The sequence below is a fragment of the Solea senegalensis genome, linkage group LG1 (genome assembly GCF_019176455.1).
Source record: "Solea senegalensis isolate Sse05_10M linkage group LG1, IFAPA_SoseM_1, whole genome shotgun sequence".
Taxonomy (NCBI): Eukaryota; Metazoa; Chordata; class Actinopteri; order Pleuronectiformes; family Soleidae; genus Solea; species Solea senegalensis.
The window spans coordinates 3,942,544-3,956,322 of NC_058021.1; the positions used below are offsets into that span (position 1 = coordinate 3,942,544).

The following is a 13,779-nucleotide window of genomic DNA, read 5'->3' on the forward strand; positions in this document are numbered from 1 at the left end:
ACAGGAGACCACTGGACTTCTGTGAACAACCACAACGACTTGGGCGTCACAGTGCATTTCATTGACAAAGACTGGACTCTGCAGCCGTTTGCACTAACTGTGAGTAAAACATCGGAGCGACACTATGCCGAGGCATGTGCTAACCATTTTCTGGATGTTGCAAACGAATGGAAAATCAAGGAAAAATTAACCACACTAGGCACTGACAGTGCCCGTAACATGGTTGCAGCCACGAAGCCACTTCCATTTGAACACCTGCCTTGCACGACCCACTTAACCCTTCTCAATCATTGTCCCCTGATAATGTAAACAAACTGGTCTGCCTCAGTAACCTTCTGAATGTGAAGAAGGAGTAAGCCAAACTGTTTCCATGGAGTGAAAAATGTTTTTATATTTGTGCAATGTGCATAGTATGAGTACCTTTTTGAAATGGAACTGGCACAAAGATGGAACATACTGTATTTTTGTTGTTATCATTTATGTTACTAATTCATATAAGAAATAATTGCCATTTCAGCTGATGTCTAATGTTATCGGCCTTGGTGGGTTTTATATTCAGCCTGCCTGGGTTCTGTTATTATTATATAAGAAATATTATATAAGAAATATGTTATTTCTTATATTATATAAGAAAGATCCCTTTTTTTACTTCACAGGAGAAAAACTGTATTTAAAGTTTAAAGTTGAGTGTACTTTTTGTGTTAATACTACATTCATTCCATGATTTTATATAAATAAATATCTGTTATAAGCTTCAGGTTTCATCGATTGACAGCCCTACAGTCTGCCACATATGCTACGAAGTGTAGAAACATGTGGAATTGTTAGATGTTTTTAAACAGATCATAACCAAAACCTCTGAATAAATGAAAATGCACGGTTTATTACATCCAATAACACAAGTGGCCACTCCTTTCTAACCCCTCTGGAGAGTTCACCCACCATATGGCTCAAACATAGCAGTGATGTTGACTAAAACAGAGGACTTCCTGCTCCCATTTTGTGCACCTGTTCCCTGACTTAAAATAGGAGCGCCTGTGTTGAGGGAGATGGAGAAAAAAAGAAGAAGCAATTTTGCTGTGGTATTCTGAGATTAGATATGCTGTGACTCAGATACAAATCACCTGCGGGAGCACGTGTGTGTCGCATATGTGTGTGTGATTTCAGCGGAAGTGTAACAACCGCAGGAATACATGTGAGAACATGAATGAATCCACGATGTGAACCAAGGTTGTTGTAGTTAACGAAAACTAAAATAAAAAAACCCGAAACATTTTCATTAACTGAAATGAAAATAAAAAGTAGAGTTAAAAAAAAAACATAACTAACTGAAAACTGAATTGTGTGTTTACAAAACAAACTAAATTGTAGTGAAAATGTGCTTAGATTTCACCTTTGTAAATGAATTTCATATGAAGTGTATTTAATTTTTCTCTGCTGGCACTTTTGAAAGGTTATGTTTGAGACAACCTTTTCATTCATTCATAATGTTTTTAATTTGTTTTTCTTTACAATGTTGGACATAAAGCTATGCAAGTTAAACAACATTTATTATGTAGTTAATTGGGTTGAGTTGGTTCATCTAAGTGAAACAATCCTCTAGTTTTTTAATGGGTTTATTGTTTTTATTATTATTATTTTGCTCATGTTTTTCCCTCAGACTGAGTTTACGTGTGTCTTTCATCTGTTGAATATATTCTTTACCTTTCACACACTAGCAAACCTGCTCTAAAAACCAATTAAAACTCATTTTAATAAAAACAAAACTAATGAAACTAGTATAACTTTGATGTGAACACGATGTGTTGAGTCAGGTTCAATCACTGCAAATTAAAAACATATGACAGTAATTTCTCAATTTCCAGCCGTACACTACATGTTCCTAAACAATATGGTTGTATTCTCATCGTGTCTTTCCTCCATCATCCCTTTCATTAAGCTCTCAATCCATGAAGTGGAGGACAATCCCTCTGGTCACATTCTGGTCATGAAAGGAGCACCGGAGAGAATCTTGGACAGGTTGGTCAATCAATAATGGATCAATTTGTGTGTCTCACAAGAGCTGCGACATGAAAGTTTTGACAAATTCTACACTCACCTATTTTCTGTTTGTCTCAGTGATGTAGTGGAACTGTTTCTGCTTCACGGCTGATGATAATTTGTATGTCTTTTTGGTAAATGTCATTTAAAAAAAAAACAAGTAAAGCAACAGTGAGGGGATCATCTAACGAGGGTCTTAAACCTCTAAATCTGTGCCACAGGGATTAATGTTCCTTCACGGCACAGAACATGGCAACTGTAAAACACGCTACAAACTAATCCAATTTTTTACTCCTGTAAAGCAAAGGTTTCGAGGGAAAATAAACAAACAAATAATACATTTATGATCTGTTTGAGGAGAAACTAATAGGCTTGGGTCCACAGAGCCACAGTTGTACTTTGTTGGTTTTTGGTCCTTTAATGGGATATGTCTGAAATGAAAAGGACGTAACTGTAGAATACCACCAGACTTATGCTTTACATTTTCTACATTAGTTGCACTGAGGCTGAATTCATGTGGCTTTGCATCTGGCGTTATTTATTCGGCCACGTTACGATTCGCTCTCGCTGATATTTCCTCTGACTTGGAGTCCGAGTAATCATTTTCAGAGTTAAATTGTCTTTTTAGTCAAATGAAATTGTTCCCCCATCAAATCATCAAGTGACTCTGTTCAAATGTGGCACCAACATCCGTCGTGAGTGATCCAATCAAGTCCAGCTCACTCACAGTCCAATTCTACTCCGTTCTGGCCTCAGATATAATTGCAAAAGGCACATTCAAAGGTGGTTTGAGGAAGATTGTGGCCACATTCAGACCGCCATTATCTGATCTGCTGCAGTTTCACAGTATTTTTTTTTTAAAACTTGTTTCATGTCACAGCAGCGTGAGTGTAGTGCTTTGATTGTCTCTTTTTATGCTCTCTCTTCCCGTGAGACAGACACGTGTGTGAAATCACACTCCTTACAAACATCATCTTGTACTTACAAATAGACGCGGCAGCATTGTGTATGTGAGCGGGGGCACCTGGATGTGGTCACAGGAGACACATCCAGGTGTGAACAGAACTAACTTGTCATCCACCAGTGTTCATTTCGTCACCCATTTTTCTTAGTCCTACATGCAACTAATTTCATTAAAATCAGGTTGAAATTCATTCAGCTGAGTGTGTGGTTACAGAAATCATTTCCTCAATTTCTAAATATTACTGGATGATCCACAGGTGCAGCACGATAATGATCCACGGCCAGGAGCAGTCGCTTGATGAAAACTGGAGGGACGCTTTCCAGAATGCCTACCTGGAGCTGGGAGGACTGGGAGAGAGAGTGCTCGGTATGTTCTGCGGCACCACCTATTACTCGTTTTAGAGTTTAGCAAGGTGGGGGCTACAGTTGTACACAGCACTTACTTTTTTATAATCGCCATGGTAAACAGGGTAGTTTGGCCAAATGTGCCCATAAACACGTGGAATGCTTTTATGATGACGGCGTTCCAAAGAAGAAGGATTTTAGTACTTCAGGCTTAACCAGAATCACAATAGACTGACATGTCACTGCTGAAATTACCGCCGCCGCTGCCGCCGCTGCTGCTGCTGCACAAAAACATTCACTTTTCTGTTAATAGTTTGTGGATTATCAGCTGGTATAATGGACTGGCAATGTAATTCAACTCAAACTCTGCTCGACATGAAAACCCAAACCTTTTTTTTTCCCCCCATTAAACGACATTTTCTGCCACAAACACATTTGAGGTTCAAAACAACAACAAAAGCGAAGGTTCAACTCTCAATATCTCCAAAACATTCAGTGTCCACACTCTGTAAATGTCACCACTTTGACAATCAAGGGACAAAAAAAAAAAAACAGAAGACCTGACATTGTTTTTTTAAGTGCCAAACGTAACAATTATGTGCTATCATCATTTTGTTACAGGTCAATGTGTCCACACAGTGACATGTGGAATGGCACCGTATTGGTTTTTAAGTCTCGCTCGTGCCTCGCGTTAGTTTTCCATCGCAAGCTTTTTTATGTGGCTTTTCTCAGCAGATACATATTTTTAAGGCCTGGATTTCATGAATAAGTAAAAGTGGCTTATTCAATTTGAATTTCAGGAACCTGCGACATCCACATCTACATTTAAAATTAAAAGACAATTTGTATTCACGCTGTACAGTAAAGGATCGTTGCAGCCAGGGGATAATGTGTTTTCTGAAGAGCTTTCCGGCTTTTTCTGCATTTACATTTTTGTTTTTTTTATGGCAACAGAAAAATACGCCACGATATCTGTGATGTTTATTAAATCTAGTCAAATCTAATAGAGGCAAATAAGGCTCTTTACATAGGAGGGCAGATGCCGTATAATATAATAGAAAAAAAGAGAAGATAAACTCAAAACATCCCATTCTTTGTGAGAGCCATATATCAGGAATGGCATAAAAGATATAATAATTTATTGTCAAGGGGGTGAATCAAAAAAATCTCCCCTCTACTAAAATAAATACAGTAACATTCATTTTCATGAGGCAGTGAAGCAAATATGACAGCCATTGTGACGTCATCATCTGCTTCTTAAAGAAATCCATTGGAATGTGGTTTAAACATTCACTTGGACTTTTGGTGGTCAATGGCCAAGGACACTGTGACCTCAAAAAGACAACATTTGTGATATGTGAATGAGATAACCCAGGAATGACATGAAAATTTGACGAAATTTGGTGAAATATTCTACAATTTTAGTGGTCAAGATTGCATTTTATGTGTCGCTTCACAAAAACATGTCGTAAATGCAACACTCATGTCACAAATTTGAAATGTTTAGATGTTGGTTGTCTGGATGATGACCACTTTCCTTTGTCTGATACTCTCACATATTTCACAAACTCGAGTATCTTCCGACATTAGTCATTTTAGACCATTTATGAACGTATGAAGCTGTTAACAACACATTTGTGCCGAGTCATTTCCAAGGCATAATTCACCAACTGTTCGACCAAGAAAGAGGAAATAAATAGCTCAAACATGACTCAGCTAAAATGTGTTTGCTGATTTTTATTAACATTTTTACAGTCATAACTGTGTGACAAATATTCTGCTACTGTAATGGGAGAAATAAACACCCCACCAACATGACTCAGTCAGACTTTCCTGCTGCTTTGTATTTACATGTTTACAGTCTGTGACTCATGTCGTATTTAGTGATTTTTTTGAATGGATTTGGTTTATAATCCACTGACCTGAAGTTAATGGACCGATGCCGATACTGAGTATTGTATCAGCTCATCGCAAGTTGGTGGTCCAACGACAGGTTGACTATTTTGATCGCAATCTACCAAAACACAATGGTTAAAAAGGATTAAGTCATTCAGATTTGGTGGTTAAAGGTCAAATGTCAAGTTTACTCCTTTGTGACCTTGTGAACACAAGATCCCTTGAATTTCTTTGGAAATGTTGCCACAGGTGTTCACCGGACACAAATTCTCTGACACGTCACTCATGAAAGATCACCTCGCTGATCCCTCTCCCCCCTCGCAGGCTTCTGCCACGTAGATTTGTCCTCAACCCAGTTCCCTCGAGGATTCACCTTCGACTGCGAAGACATGAACTTTCCCACAGAGCAGCTCTGCTTCCTGGGCCTCATCGCCATGATTGATCCACCGCGTGCCGCTGTGCCTGACGCAGTGGGTAAATGCCGCTCTGCTGGTATCAAGGTAATTGGTTCCACAGATTCAACCGCCATTGTCGTTCCTGAAAAGCTCTGCCTGGGGCTTAATTTATCTAGCTTTTTTAGCGAAGACATTTGCATGTCAAAGGTTTTTTTCCGTCCTAATGACAAGCCGTCACACCCTGATAGATGATAATTGATAGGATAAATGAAGTTGAATCTCTGAGAGAGAGCTGCTCAAAATGTGCATGAAGACAAATTGAAAGTATTAGTAGAAGTAGGTACTTTTTGTTTTTGTGGGTAAAAAAAATCAAGAGCATCAAAACCAGACATTGTGAACAATGAATAAAAGGTTCCATTTAGTAAGATGTAGATTTAGTCGACGTATTACACTTATCATTATATGTTAATGAACTCCAAATACGTGAGTCATCACCAGAGAGGTAATAAGCCGGGCTGTGCGAAGGTTAAACAACTCTCACAAGAGAAGAAAATGGTTAATGAGAGAAATGATGTGTTCTAATTTCAAACTAATAAAAATATGCAGATGGGATTTTGCACATTTAATTTCAGGTGCAGTCTCGTAGTTGTTGTGGCTTGGGGAAAAAACAAAACTACAGGAAGAAGAGACTCAAGAAATAAATATTGTGTCGGGTAAAATGAATGCTTTCTCAGTGATTTAGTTCTGTTTCGACTCAGACATTATGGTATGTAAGTATGTAATTAGAGTTTCACATTGTCCCATGTCTTCACATAACATATAACAGAAATGGTGTCTCATGATCAGTGTTGGGAATAATAATTTATCTTAACTTGTGTCTGTTTGAAATGTATGGTGTCCTTGAGTGTTTGAAAGGTGCTATTATTATTATTATTATTATTTTTATCATTATTATTATTATAAAATGTAACCATGGGACACATGCAGCGATGGCGAGCCCGGAGAATTCTAAGGTCATTAAAATAATGAGGATTAGTGCGCAATGTTTTCTGTTCATAAAAGTGTTCATTTCGTTCATTAAACATATTTAATATTCAGTTTATTTTAAAGTGTAAATAATTGAACATACAGTTGTATTTAAAGTTTTTTGACATATTTGAACATTTAGAAAAGTAACGCAATTATTACTCTCCCTCGTAGCTAGTTACTTTTTACAATTTTATGGTAACTATAACTAATAAAAAATAAATAAATATATATATATATATATATATATATATATATGTATCTGAGCTCAGGGTGAAAGTGTAATGGGCTTCAGCTCCGTGTGCATCTTGTGTCCATGGCACCAGTCCAAAAGCTTTAGTGCAATATGAAGTGCTCAATCTTTATTGCACCTTCCTTCAGTCTGTTTATGTCCTGCTGTATTTTATAGTGATGGTGGGGATTGTCGGAGAGGTATATGATTTATTATTGCTTTACTTTTTCATGAAAGGTTCTAAAACTTATGATGGTTCTGCGTGGCGTAAACAAACGATGATCACGGCCCCATATGAATGTTTGGATGTTTGTACACGTGCGCGGGGTCCACAAAGTGAATTAAATTCTTGGAAATGTTCGGTTTTAGCCACGGAAACATTACAATGCTGCAGTGCCATTATGATGAAATTGAATAAACGTCCCTGATACAGTTTGTTTGTGACAAACATGAAATCTCTGATTCCGCCAGTTTCTTATTTGGATTATTCCAATATGCTGTGTGTTGGAAGCGCTCCCTCATGACATGACACAGTAGGAAAACAATCACCAAACTAAAAGTAATATAAACTTTTGAAGGGAAATTAAATTACGCTGCCTGAAATCATGCCCACAGTACGACTCGTAGTTAAGCTGTTGTTGCAGGTGTTGTATGAGCAAAAATATCCCACTTTATCTCGGAGCCAGCCTCTGTGGCGACTGTGGTCGCCAACATTTGTTTTTGGTTTTTACTGCCCCGTTATTTGTCCGGCAAGACGCTGCCAGACTAAGTGTTATTTCTGAAGATGAACTGCCAACCTCCTGATAGCACCATTTTGTTTTTTAGCATAACCACACAGCACACTGGGATGATTTATAGATGCCGCACTGCAGCCACAGAATGCTTGTGACACCTGATACCCCGATGAGATACAGCAGGTCCGTAATGTGATAATGTTTTCTGTGATTTATGGGATGTTTCTCTGTTTGCGGTCAGGTGATCATGGTAACCGGTGACCACCCAATCACGGCCAAGGCCATCGCTAAAGGTGTGGGCATCATCTCAGAGGGCAATGAGACGGTGGAAGACATCGCTGAGAGACTGAACATTCCCCTGAGCCAAGTCAACCCCAGGTCTGTGTGTCTGTGTGTGTGCGTGTGTGTGTGCGTGCGTGCGCATGTGTGTGTGTGTGTGGGAAATATCCATTGGCAATTTTCCTAAAAGATATTGGGATTGTGGTTTGATTTGTGATCATTTGAGTCAAGCTTCAATTCAGTACTCACTGTGCAATAGGTTTAAAACAAATGATGCCACATTACCACACAATAGAGTAAAAAAATATATGTATATATATATATACGACTCATATTCTAATACAAGCAGGAAAACAGAAAATGAAGATTTCCATTTCCATAGAATCCATGAAAACCATGAATTGTTCAGCCTAATGTTGTGTTTGTGTGCACAGTTCAATATTTTAGGGAATTGTGCTTATTTCAGAAATGTATATTACAAGAAAATATCCTAATGCTTAAAACTCCCCTTAATATAAATGATACACTTTGATTTTGGCAAGGCTTAAACAAACAAGACTCATTAATTTGGGAGCTTTTGAGGTGCAGGTTAGGTGGATTTTGTTACCTTTGGCCAGAGGCAGTGCATCTCAGTCTTAATGCTGAGCTAAGCAGTTGGCTCCAGCTTTATTTTGAACAGAGTGGTATTAATCTCCCCCCTTGACTCTCTGACAAAAAAAGTAAATAAGCATATTTTCTTTAAAATGTCAGGTAACATTACTAACATGCATGTAAGTAGCATACCAGCTCTTTATTAGTAATTACTAAGCATATATTAAGAAAAATTCATTCATCTCGTAATAGAGGTAGAATAAGGTGTTAATACGTGCTTAATAATTACTAATAAAGGGCTAGTATGCTATTTATGCATGTTAGTGAGCACCTAGTTAATGGTGAATATGTGTTAATCTAAACTACTCCTTTGGTGGTGTGCGTGTGTCTGTGCCTCCGGTCTGAAACCTTTTTCTCCCGTGTGTTTATTTTTCTGCATCTCAGGGATGCCAAGGCTTGTGTGGTGCACGGTTCGGACCTAAAGGACATGAGCACCGAGTACCTGGACGACCTGCTGAGGAACCACACCGAGATAGTGTTTGCCCGAACCTCTCCACAGCAGAAGCTTATCATTGTGGAGGGCTGCCAGAGACAGGTTAGAGTGTGTGTGTGTGTGTGTGTGTGTGCTTGTATTTGTTACCACTCTAGCAACCAAAACCTGGTCCTAGAGTTTACAGTTAGACATTACTTGTTTATGTTTAAGGTTAGGGAGAAGGATTTCAGACATGTCCTGAAAAGAACACCTGAGCAAACCTGTGTGTGTGTGTGTGTGTACATCTGAAACAGGAATATGTGTGTGTTTAAATGGCTGAATAAAGATGTGTGTGTGTGTGTGTGATAAAGTCTGAATGAATGTTGAATGTTTCTGTCCCCGTGTGTTGATATGGTTGAATACAGTTGTGTATATGTGAGATTGTGTGAATGTGTCTCTGCCATTTAAGGCTGAATGCAGTTCAGTGGTGTGTATTCGAGCTGCTTGTTTGTGCAGGTGGCTAAAAAGATGAATACAGGCTTTTGTATATGCGTGTGTGTGTGTGTGTGTGTATGCTTGTATTTATGTCTTTGTGAGGTCCAAAAAAATGTACAAACCTATCTTAGTGTGGACATTTTTATCTGGGCCACATGACTTTAAAGAGTTTTTTTCAGGGTTAAGACCTGGTTTTAGGGTTAGGCACTTAGGTTAAGGTAAGGCTAAAAATGCATTATGGGTAGGGTGTGTCTTGATTAAGATATAAAAGCAAGTTTGTGTGAGTGTTTGCTGTGCATATACTGCTAAGTGTGTAGCCGTAACGTATATGATACAAATGATACGTTAAACTCACATGAAACCTAAAACACTCGCCTTATACGGACCGTCTATGCTCGTGTGAGGAGCAAATTGACAAAAGCAGATGTGCGTACGCGCTCCCACACCTCCTCGTATATTGAGGTCATGCATCAATTCACCCCGACTCTCACTCCATGTGACTGACTGATTACAACTCAATTCCATTTTTCATTTAATCTCCCCAGAGCTGCTTTGAAAAGACATTATTAAGACAGAAAGGGGGGACAGAGAGGGGAGTGGAGAGAGAGAGAAGCTTAAATCATGGTAGTTATCTTTCTTTCTTTGACACTTTTTTTATTCGCTTGGTCCTCATGGGTGCAGGGGGCGATCGTGGCTGTGACAGGCGATGGTGTGAATGACTCTCCAGCCTTGAAGAAGGCCGACATTGGCGTTGCCATGGGGATCGCCGGCTCTGATGTATCAAAGCAAGCGGCTGACATGATCCTGCTGGACGACAACTTTGCCTCCATCGTCACCGGCGTGGAGGAGGGTGAGTGTGGGGTAGTCCCTGGGAGAAAGGAAGGAATGAAGGAAGGAAGGAAAGAAAGAAGGGAATTAGGATAAGGAGAAAGGAGGCCATTATAGAGAGAAAATGGACAAAATGAAGTAAAGGAAACAAAGGGATGTGAAACTGTAGAAAAAAATCATCCAGGACGTCCTTTTCATGCTGCAACAGAGAACTGAGATTATTTTTGAATACATACCTCGGAATTGAAAATGTGATAGGAATACATGTGAGAGTTTTTGCACTGTTGAAGTTTAGACCCTAGTCACTTAAAGCTTCAGTATGTAACTTTAAAATACTAGCACATGTCTATCAGTGGCTCTAAAGTGTCGTCACATAATATGTGCTGTGTTGTATTTACATTTCAATACCAAACGTGCACTAGAATGGGATTACGACGTGTCACTAGTTTGTTCAGGTTTATTGCGGATCGTCTTACGTGATTTCCGTATTCCCGTAGCAGCCTCCGCATTAAAACCACATGAAGCTCAGCTTCAACTGCTCTCTATGTGACGACACGGAATTTTTTTTTCCCTGCGGTGAGCTCGACGCTGATTGGACAAATGCGGCAAAAAAACGTCACTTCCACGGAAGCTCAGCTTCTCTGGGAGTCAATGGAGCAGTGGGCGGGTGCAGGCGCTGGGCTTCTGCATGATGATTGGTCTGAAAAGTGGAGCCAGTTTTTGATTGACAGTGTTGCAGAAAACGAGCACAACAGCGGAGACTTTTCTGCCTCAGTCCTGTGTGAATTTTGCGAGGTCTGTAGACAAATATCTGGTCGTTCTGTGTTATTTGCTCGGCGATATAGACCATTTTCATTTGTGCATATACACTGTGAATAAAAACACTATTATGGCATTTCAGTTTTACATAATGATCGCATTTCTTTGTCGTTGTTCATTCATTTATGAATTTATGTATAAATAACTGGGCCTGAAATGAGCGTTCCCTGTTTCACTGATGTCTATTACATTCAAACCTTTAAAAAAACATTGTGCTAGTAAAGCGAGACGGCTGCAAACCGATCCAGCATATGCTCATTATTTAGCAATACATCAGTATCAATGTGTAACTCAGCTCTGCACTGAGTTATTCACGCTTGCGTCTTGACTCCACACAGGTCGTCTCATCTTTGACAACTTGAAGAAGTCCATCGCTTACACACTGACCAGCAACATCCCAGAAATCTCACCCTTCCTCCTCTTCATCATCGCCAGCGTCCCTCTACCTCTGGGAACGGTGACGATCCTCTGCATCGACCTCGGCACTGACATGGTGAGCGGTGGGAGGGAATGTGACGCCTAACTCCTTTTAATTAATCCCCAAGTCCCTCAGTAGACATCCTAACAAGAGTTTTACCTCCATTATCATAATCAATAGTTTTGACAGAGTTTTTGAAAAATGACCATTTAATAGACTTAAAAACTGCTAGGAAACCACTTATCTATGCTCATAATGTACTAATTGCCAAACACTAATTGCTCATTTTTCTTCTGGCCTTTTGGAAATTGCTTTCCTGTGGTTGTATTTGAAAATGAGAGCGTATTAAGCGAGGCTGCACGCATTCAATTTAGTGGAATTTCACAGGTAAGTACTCAAACCAAACTCTCTTTATTCATTGGATTATAATACTGTGGGGAAAACTCATTGTTGGTTAATTTCCCAATTTCTCAAGGTCGGAATGCATCGTATTAGTGTGTTTGGTTTAGGATAAGCTGAAAGTGCAGGAGGCAAGTTTGCCAGGAAAAATATCAATTAGGGCCAAATACAGTCTGTGACAGTGGTACGTTTGATTGTTTTAGGTTTAAAGAAGGGGAACTGGTGTTAAAGGGAAATTCAGAGTGACTCTTTTAGTGTCTTTCCATGTGTGGGTTTTCTCCAGTTTCCTCCCACATGTCCAAAATACATGTAGAAGTTCAATGGACACTATAAATGACCCAGTAGGTGTGAATGTGTGAATGGTTGTTTGTCCCTGTGATGGACTGACGATCTGTCCAGGGTGTCCCCCGCCTGTCACCTGAGAATGGCACCAGCAGCCCTGCGACCCGCACGTGGAGGATAAAGCGGTAGACGATGAATGAAAGCTCACAATGGGAAGTTGCGGAGCTCCTTTTGATCTGCTGTGATGGCAAATTCAAAGAAATGCACATTTAAAACGATTTTATCTCTCTATGAGCTGCTCTGTGATTGGCTAAAGTCTCTGACGGGTTGACTTCAGATGGTAATGAAGTCTAGTTCTTTCTCAGATCACTTAATTTACATGATGATGAAAGGTTATTATGTAATAATCAATAAGACGAAAAAATATGACCTTTCCCAGCTTTAAGGAGAACAGTGTTAATATTAGAATGAATTTCAATTCGATATATATTGATATATACTGTGTATATAGTGTCAAATGTGAGAGCACGAGAGCATGTTTGCTTTCATTTTTTGTCTCCGTCAGTGGGAGAAATTGGCTTTTGGCTCACAGCCAGCGTCCATTTATTTAAGAGGAACAAAGAGCGGGTGATGCTTTTCATTTCACTGCTCTGCCATTTCCAGATGCCAGTCTCTCCATTGTATTTCCTGCAGCAACAGAAGGGAAAAAAACGAAGGGAGTTGCTGGCACGTCGCTTGCCTGAGGGGCGTAATCCTTCATTACAAAAGAAAGGAAGCACACGATGAATGCAAGTATATTCAAAAGGGCTTGTTCACTTGTGTTCATGACTTAAACTTTAATTTTTCCCTGCTCTCAGCGCACCAGAAACTGGTTCCCCCGCATCCCAATGAGCCAAAAGCAAAAGTTTTCAAAAATAGACTCGTATTCAACTGCCAAACGACGATTTTAAGTCTTAAAAAGTCTGAGATAAAGAGGAACGCCCTGCTCACATTATTAATAAAGTTGTTCCATTTATTTTTACTCAGGTGACATTAACCAAAACAGAGAGAGAACGACTCTGGTTTTCAAACAGCAGGACAAAAATGCGATTGTGCCGACAAATATTTACTTTCACTGCTTGCGATCACAGGGATGCTCATTCTTTAATGGCTGGAGTTTTTTTAAGATGTGATGATTGAAGATTAAAAGCATCCAATTTGTGCTCCTGTTTTGCATATAAACACCAATTCCCTTTCAAAGAAACACATCTACATGTATTTAATAAACACTGCTGGGGAGAACAGCTGGGTGTCCGCTTTGAAGAATTTATTAAAATATTCAATGCGGTACGTAAAGGGTACACAAGTGAAACTACAAATTCCTCCTGTCTGTCGGTGAAGTTGTTCACAGCTTGTAAACAGCTGAGACCAAGTGAAGCCGACGGGCAGGTTTGTATTCGAGCCATGGTTCTCAAACTGCGGTACCTGCCAGTGGTACGCAAGCTTCCTCTGGTGGAAACACAGACTAATTCCACCGTAGCAGTGTGTAAAGTATGTGAGGAAGAGGAGGATGATGAGAGAGCAAG

At 39.5% G+C, this 13,779-nt stretch overlaps 1 protein-coding gene across 1 annotated transcript in view; it reads left to right on the forward strand.

Moving 5' to 3' along the window:
- Positions 1-13,779, forward strand: part of atp1a2a (ATPase Na+/K+ transporting subunit alpha 2a) — a 46,090-nt gene that overhangs the window by 22,140 nt on the left and 10,171 nt on the right. Inside the window, exons 12-18 of the mRNA XM_044025445.1 lie at positions 1,940-2,019; positions 3,261-3,370; positions 5,569-5,744; positions 7,873-8,009; positions 8,946-9,096; positions 10,150-10,318; positions 11,454-11,608. Coding sequence (XP_043881380.1) covers positions 1,940-2,019; positions 3,261-3,370; positions 5,569-5,744; positions 7,873-8,009; positions 8,946-9,096; positions 10,150-10,318; positions 11,454-11,608 — 978 coding nt within the window. The remainder of the gene's footprint in view (positions 1-1,939; positions 2,020-3,260; positions 3,371-5,568; positions 5,745-7,872; positions 8,010-8,945; positions 9,097-10,149; positions 10,319-11,453; positions 11,609-13,779) is intronic.